Source organism: Triturus cristatus, chromosome 4_1 (assembly GCF_964204655.1).
Source record: "Triturus cristatus chromosome 4_1, aTriCri1.1, whole genome shotgun sequence".
In the NCBI taxonomy this organism is placed as follows: Eukaryota; Metazoa; Chordata; class Amphibia; order Caudata; family Salamandridae; genus Triturus; species Triturus cristatus.
The window spans coordinates 8,700,984-8,709,051 of NC_140585.1; the positions used below are offsets into that span (position 1 = coordinate 8,700,984).

General features: G+C 45.8%; 1 protein-coding gene across 1 annotated transcript; it reads left to right on the forward strand.

Moving 5' to 3' along the window:
• The first annotated feature begins 538 nt into the window (after positions 1-538).
• On the forward strand, positions 539-7,606 carry LOC146839283 (uncharacterized). The gene is made up of 3 exons (XM_085650761.1): positions 539-1,183; positions 1,592-2,630; positions 7,542-7,606. Exons 1-3 carry the CDS (start codon positions 554-556, stop codon positions 7,604-7,606), a joined length of 1,734 nt encoding a protein of 577 aa, XP_085506887.1. The 5' UTR covers positions 539-553.
• The last annotated feature ends 462 nt before the right edge of the window (positions 7,607-8,068 follow it).

Sequence of the window (8,068 nt, forward strand, 5' to 3'; positions counted from 1 at the left end):
ATTCTTCCCTGGTCTGATTTGTTGTCTCCTCTTTTATGTATTTCTGATTCAGTGCCAAGAAACCCCAGGTTGAACATACGCTCTACATATGCAATGACATAACCAGCATTTTGTAGATCTTGTGGAGGTTCGGTATGTTGGCGCGTGCTTCAGTCAATTAACTGAATATTGCAAAAGAGAGCTGTACAGTTAAAGTGAGGATGATAGCGCAGTCTTGTCGGCTAGGGTTATGTAAACCTTTCATTGCTGCAAGGCAGTTACAATATTCTATTTTTTGGTAGCACAGTGTACAATTTGAGCAGACCAAGGAACAGACATAGCGTTGGAAATACATTTCAAATCAGTGCCTTTCATAATAGATGAACTATGTTATGGATATTGTTAAATTTTGATGATTTAATTTTTTTCAGGTTTTATAAATGAGCGATTTTCCTCTGATCACACTGGGGTTGGTGAGACAGGAAGGAGTATTTTGACCCAGCTGTCCAGTGATAACGTGTTGTCTTTTCTCTTTTCCTCCCCTCTGCAGACACTTGAAAATCAAAGTACCCGAATGGGCAGAAGACGGGCTCCAGGAAAGAAAGCGACTGCGCAGTGTTCACGTGAATCCGTAAGAGCCACAGTCCCATCTTTACCTCTTCATGACGTCTCAGCTTCAAGATCCCGAAATGATGCTCAGAGGGACCAGGACCTGGAACCGCTATCGGAGAACCTGCCCCACATTATCCTTTTATCCATGCTGGAGGAGTTGGAAGCCAAACTGGATAACTTGCTGAACACCGTGGAGGACGTCCCTTCTAGAGTCGCTGGGCTGATTAAGAAAATCTGGATAGAAAAGGATCAAGGTTACCTAGATAATGGTGGGGTGGCTTTGGAGATGGTCTGTCCAGTGAGCATAAGAGATTGTGCTGTTAGCCGGTCTCCTGTGACACCTCAACTGGACAAACCAGGGGAACCGAGCTTGTGTCTTCAGACAGTGTTTTCTGATCGGCATGCACCAAAGCAGGACTGTACGCTCTCTTCTCCAGCCAATGTTCAAGGGCGTCCAGAGGAGCCAAGCCTTTGTCTACAGCGAATGTTTCTATATCGATGTGACCCACAGCAGGACCAGTGCGTGCAACCTGGGTTTCCAGATGTACACGAGTCGAAGCGAGACCAACGCATGCAGCCTGGGTTTCCAGATGTATATGAGTCGAAGCGAGACCAGCGCATGCAGCTTGAGTTTCCAGATGTACACGAGTTGCAGAAGGAACAGTGCATGCAGCCTGGATTTCCAGATGTACACGAGTCGCATCGAGACCAACGCATGCAACCTGGGTTTCCAGATGTACAGGAGTCGAAGCGAGACCAGCTCATGCAGCCTGGGTTTCCAGATGTACACAAGTCAAAGCGAGACCAGCTCATGCAGCCTGGGTTTCCAGATGTACACAAGTCAAAGCGAGACCAGCGCATGCAACCTGGGTTTCCAGATGTACACGAGTCGCAGCAGGACCAGCGCATGCAGCCTGGGTTTCCAAATGTACACGAGTTGCAGCAGGAACAGTGCATGCAGCCTGGGTTTCCACATGTGCACAAGTCGCAGCAGGACCAGTGCATGCAACCTATACATGAGTCGCAGCAGGACCAGTGCATGCAGCCTGGGTTTCCAGATGTACACGAGTCGCAGCGAGACCAGTGCATGCAATCTGGGTTTCCAGATGGAAATGTACTACAGCAGGATTGTACTGTATCCAGGTGCCCTCAGACAGATCCTCCAGGCAGATCACTGGAGGCAAAGCGGTGTCTTCACTCAGAATTTGTTGACGGGCAGGCACCAGAGCAAGACCAGAGCGTACAGTCAGTGTTCCCAGAAAAGAGGGAACCAGATGAACCCCTGAAGCAAGAACCATCCCCATTGTCTACTTATAGCTGGGACCAACAACAGAACCTCTGCCCACACACACTATTTCCTGAAGGACGCACACCACAGCAAAACCACTGTGTAGAACCCGTGTTATCAAATGGGAACGGACTGGATGATCCCATGGAGGAAGAATTGATGTGTTTTGATTGCCAAGATCCCCAGGAGAACCAGTGCTTCCAACCAGTGTCACCTGATGAGATGTCATCAGACGAACACTTAGAGTCTGGGCTGTTGTCTTTTGGTGGCTTGGGGTCACAACAAACCCAGTGCCTACAGCAACACCTATGCTTGAAGCAGGAACTTCCTGATGCACAGGATCCAAACGTGAACTACGAGCTAGAATCATTGTGTCCTGAAGCACAGGAACCAGATCAGAAAGTCAAGTTGGAACAGACCTGTGCAGATGCACCGAGTTCAGATCAGAACAACACGGTGGAACCACTACACCCAGAGGAGCAGGATTCAAATCAGAACTACAAGCTAGAACCAGCTTGTACTGATGCACAGGGTTCAGATCAGAGCTGCATACTCGAGCTACTGCACCCTGAATCACAGCATCAACATCAGAACTGCAAGGCAGAACTGCACTGTCCTGAAGAGCGGGGTCAGCCTGTGCCCCCATCATGCGTAGAACTGGAGACCATTACTGCAGATAAAGACGCCCCCGCAGACTCAATGGAGACAGGACCAACACTGTCACAGTTATTGCCGTCCAAAGCCAACCCAGGTATGTGTTTCGCTATACATGGACACGCGGAGTGCGTACTAACACATGTAACCTCTCCAAAATACATATGTGTAGATTTGAGTAAGTCTTTGAGGAGATTAATATGGTTTGGGTGGAACCCCCTGAGCGATACTGACCCCCAGAGTACGCTGGGTGCAGATGTGTCCCTGCACTCTTTTCTGTTTCCACACAGGACTGCATCCTTCCTGTGCAGAAACAGGCCTGGTTATGGGACTCTGCATGAGACAAGCAGGCCAGTAGCTCTCATCCTTCCTTGTCCGTCCCCATTCCAGGTTGAGGAACTGGAAATAGCGCTATTCATAGGAGGAATTCATGGCTGGAATCACACGTAATAGTCGGATGCAAGTGATGTGGTGTTCATTGAGAATAGCAGACATGCGCAGTCTAGAGAAGGAACTGTTTCCTGTTGCACAGTTACATTGGGTAAGACGCAGTCGTCTCCTCTCCAGTTCCTGATATAAAAATCCTAGTCTGTATTCAGCCTCAACAGCAGGGACGACCAGTCATGTTCTTGCCACTGCAGGGTTCTCCAGGAGTGCACACCTCCTCATGATAGACAGATACACAAAGTGATTGGTTATGTGTCACTTGTGAGTTCACCCACCGACTTCTAGCTCAGTCCCAAGTGTGCTGTGAATGATTTTAAGGGAAGATAAAAGTAGCCATGATCCCCCTACAGCAGCATCCTGCCTTTAGCAAACTCTTTAACTATGAAAATGTCATCGCATCATCTCATGTAACATGCTGAGTTAGGGTTTGCACACGCGTAGTGCGAGTTACGGATTGTGGTTCTAACCATAACTTGCACATTTCAGGAGTTTGTTTGGTTTTGAGTCTTAACCATAAATACACTTTATCCTTGTTTTTTAAGTGAATTTCAGATTTTTTTAAAGACCCATTAAGGCGTTTTAATAGAGCCATCTACAACTTCACTTTAATTTTATTTTATGAAAATATATTAGGGATAAAGTACCCCCTGCCGCATCTTCTAAGGATATTGCAGGAACTTGGAAGAAGGCAAAGTTCCTTTATAAGGTTATGGAACTCTGAGGTGACTTGCAATAATCTTATAATATGCACCAGGTGGTACTTTATCCCGTATAATACATGGTCACACCATCACCTTTCCCACAAACCTTGGTGTGTAGCTCCTACATGTGCAGCAGCTAACATGTTTGCAAACATGAAGAATGGACATAAAACCTCTTGTGCCAAATTAAATATAAAAAACTGTTAGATATTTGTTGCAAAAAGATATTAGAAACAGTTCAATAAAAGTCCATTTAAAAAAAGCTGCAGTAGCTCGGAACGTGTAGAAACATGCAGAAAGATTCCACCCTTCCTTTATCTAAGGAAACTAAAAGGCATATTCCCTCTGCTTCTCATAGTAAGCTAGTAACATACAGCAGAAGTAATACAAGCAAAGTTCTGTTTGTTGCTTTAAACAGCTGCTTCAATTATGCTTCGTGATTTGACCTTCTTTTCACATCAGCTGCTGGCAGCAGGCATTGTGCCCTCAGGACTCGACTAATAACTTATAAAAGTCGAGTTCTGATGTCTTTTCTTCATAATCACTAACTTGGTGCGTCACAAATTGCTGATTATAAAGAAATTAGAGACTGCCATTTTTACAGGGATTACATAATCCCATGGAATATAATTATATATATACATATAATAACTCTGGTACAGTTCAATGAATCTGCACAAAACTATTTGGGATTGGCATGGCTAGTTTCATGCAGTGTTTTTTTGTGGTCCTCAAATTAAGCCACTAGTCATTTAAGATAGAGCTAGCTGGACCTTTAGCCCATGAATGGTCCGTGCATCTGGACTCAGGACCCAAATGTAAACATATATTGCATCCGATTGGATGAGGGAGCTTTTTCGCCCATCCATTTCGGATACGTAAACCCAAAGTTGGGTCTGCGGACCTGAACCTCCCTGATTGGCTGGCTACATCTCGACCCATTACATGATGAAGAGACTTGTTCCCCGCATTCTGTAAGAATACTAAAGAAGCCATAAAGAGCTGTGGTGCCATCCTGTCTCTCCCTGGCACAGGGGCTGCCTGATGTTAAAATGTAGAATAAATTGCTGATTTTGAGACAGAGGCTGGATTCCACATCATGACCCTTGAGGTCCGCAGACCTTAGGCAGGTGACTGCGCAGGCCCAGTAATTGGCCTTGTTCCCTGGTGGACATTTGTGATGTTCGGAGACCTGCTGCTCGGTCTGAAACCCTCTCGATGTCCAATAAGGATACACAAGTTTGCAAGGGTCCGAGAACCCCAAGAAAGTGTCCGGGAACCCTTATAAATAAAAAATAAATAAACATAAGCCAGGCCCTTCAGGGAATCCCCTGCTGTGCCCTGGCACCTTTGAACACCTGTGCCTGCTTGGAGTTGGCTGCAGGGAACTGTTGCGTGTGTATATGATAAAAAAAAAACCACTGAAAACAAGCATTGGCAAAGCAAATAGGTGTCTCCTATCCGAAGGCTATTGACTTTGGCAATGAGTTTTAGCCATTATGTACACCACTGTGACTGCTGTTCGGCATGGCTAAAAGTTAGTGGCATGGGGTAGGGTGGGGTAGGTAGAAGGGGGATAAATTGGGGTAGAGTGGAATGGGGTAGATTGGAGTCAAGTGGGCTACATTGAATTGGGGTAGATTTGGGTGGAGTGGAGTAGATTGAGGTGGAGTAGGATGGTGGGGTGGATTGGAGTGGGATAGATTGGGAAAGAGTGGGGTGGAATGAGGTAGTTTGGAGTAGAGTGAGGAAGACTGGAGTGGAGTAGATTAGAGTGCAGTATATTGGGGTAGTTTGGATTGCGGTACATTGGACTGGAGTAGAATGGAGTGGAGTTATATAGAGTGGTGTAGGGTAGATTGGGTTGGGGTGGGGTAGAGTGTGGTGGAATTGATTGGAGTAGATTTGAGTGGGGTAGATTGGAATAGGTAAGTTTGGGGTGGAGTGGGGTAGGGTAGATTGGAGTAGGGTGGAGTGGATTAGATTCAACTGGAATGAAGTAGGTTTGGGTAGAGTGGGGTGGAGTGAAATTGGATAGATTGGAGTGGAGTGTTGTGGGGTAGATTAGGGTGGAGTGGAATGGGGTAGATTGGGTGGATTGTAGAGGGGTGGATTGGATGGACTGGGGTAGATTGGATGAAGTGGAGAGGGATAGATTGGGTGGAGTGGGGTAGATTACAGTGGAGTGCAGTAGATGATGGTAGATTGCAGTGGGGTGGATTGTGGTAGTTTGGAGTGGGTAGATTGTGGTAGGAGTGTAGATGATGGTAGATTGCAGTGGGGTGGATTGTGGTAGTTTGGAGTGGGTAGATTGTGGTAGGAGTGTAGATGATGGTAGATTGCAGTGGGGTGGATTGTGGTAGTTTGGAGTGGGTAGATTGTGGTAGGAGTGTAGATGAGTTGGTAGATTGTAGTGGGGTAAATTGAAATGGAGTTGGGTAAATTGGACTGAAGTAGAGTAAGGTAGATTGGAGAGAAATCAGTTAGATTGGAGTAGATTAGAGTTGGGGTAGATTGAAGTGGAGTGGGGTAGACTGGGGTATATTGGAGCAGAGTGGAGTAAATCTGAGTGGAGTGCGGTAGATTGACGTAGAGTGGGGTAGATTGCAGTGTGATGGGGTTGATTGGGTTAGATTGAGTGTATTAGGGTAGATTGGAGTGGGGTAGGTTTGAGTGGGATGGGGTAGATTGAGTTAGAGTGGAGTCGATTTTGGTAGGTAAATTGGGATAAGGTTGATTGGAATGGGGTGACTTGGGGTACTTTGGAGTGGAGTGGGATAGATTGAGGTAGAGTGGGGTAGATTGGAGTGTGGTGGGGTTGATTGGGTTAGATTGAGTGTAGTACGGTAGATTGGAGTGGGGTAGGTTGGAGTTGGATAGGGTAGATTGGAGTGGGGTAAGTGGTGTGGAGTATAGGGGTGTGGAGTGTTGTTTCATGGAGTGAGTGGCATAGATTGGAGTGGAGTGGTGTTGAGTATACTTGGTGTGGTAGCGCACTGCCATTACAGACAACACATTTTCAATTGAAATGATCATTACATTTACACCGAAATATGGTTTTACTGCACTTAAATGATAATGTTTGCAAATGTCATCCCCAAGTGTATTGATGTGTTTCAATCATATTCAAATATTTTTCTCCCCACTTCAGTAATACAAAACAAATGTGCTTCATTTGTACTAATTCTGAGATATTCTGAAATATCAGCACAGTCCTTTTTTAGGTCTCGCCTGACCCAGCGCATGTGCTGGTCTGGCGAGACTTATTGAGAGGGCTCCAAAAAGTGCTACCAGGCCAGCCTAGCGCTACAGTGCATGTGCGCGGGCGCGAGCGCCGCTTTTACCGCGATTACTTTCACTTTCACGGCCGCTTTGATGTTTGATCGCGGTCACTTTCACTTTCGCTTGGCATAGCCAATAGGTCTCGCTTTTGGGACCTTATAAGTATTTAGTTATGCAACTGTTGCATGGCTAAATACTTATAAGGTCCCAAAGGCGAGACCTATTGGCTATGCCAATGCTTGTTTTAGGTCTTGCCGCAACAGCGCTTTACTTTGTGGGCTTACTGCCCACCCATTGCTTTTTATTTGTTTCTTCGAATCTCCTTTAAACAGCCTTGCTTCCAAACGGCTAATCTTTCCTACTTGTCCCTCCTTTTCATAGATTGTTCCCTCCCACGGAGCAGCGTCCCGTTACTTGTATCCTTACAATGGTCCCATATAATCAACTGCTTTAGGCACTTTTTCTTTTTCTTTGTCTAAGAGCACTTCATATGAGCACTTTTTTCACTCGCTCCAAGCTTTTTTGTAAACGGCTGTAATTCTTGTTCTTATCTCGTCACATTTGCTGTTCATTCACAGACCTAGATCAAATGTCAGACGATGTTTCCCCTAAAACGCCTGTTCTTTCTCTGACTTCAAAGTAAGAGAGCCAGTTCCTCACCGTCTCACTCATCGCTGCTTGCCTCCCCTTGCTTCTTATTTATAAAAGCAAATTATTTTCTTGCCTTCACCACCTCCCCTTCGCATAATGGTAGCAGCCGTTTCAACTAAAGTGCTCATGTCTACTGCTGCTGACCAGAAGCTTCACCGTCGACTGTAAAGTTGGCACCTAAGATAATGGAAGGACGGCTTGGGGTGGAGGGGACATTGGCATGTACAGAGGGCCGTGCCATTGAAGCATCTTCTGGCAGCTCTCACCAGCAGCATCATGACGAGACCCTGCCGCATATGTACAACGTTTCCGGGCCGAAAGCAGTATAGGAAATAGCTATATATTCTATAACCAGTCTGTTTGCTACGTACAATCCACTGTACTAACTGATATGAGGTATTTTTAGTACCTGTATTTCTAAAATTTCACATGTTGTAATATTTAGGACACATAC

Coding starts and splice junctions, on each gene's coding strand:
- LOC146839283 (XM_085650761.1), top strand. CDS start 554: ATGGGCAGAAGACGGGCTCCAGGAAAGAAAGCGACTGCGCAGTGTTCA. Junction 1,184..1,591: donor TGCAGCCTGGGTTTCCAGAT/GTATATGAGTCG, acceptor CAGCAGGACCAG/TGCATGCAACCTATACATGA. Junction 2,631..7,541: donor GCCGTCCAAAGCCAACCCAG/GTATGTGTTTCG, acceptor GTTCATTCACAG/ACCTAGATCAAATGTCAGAC.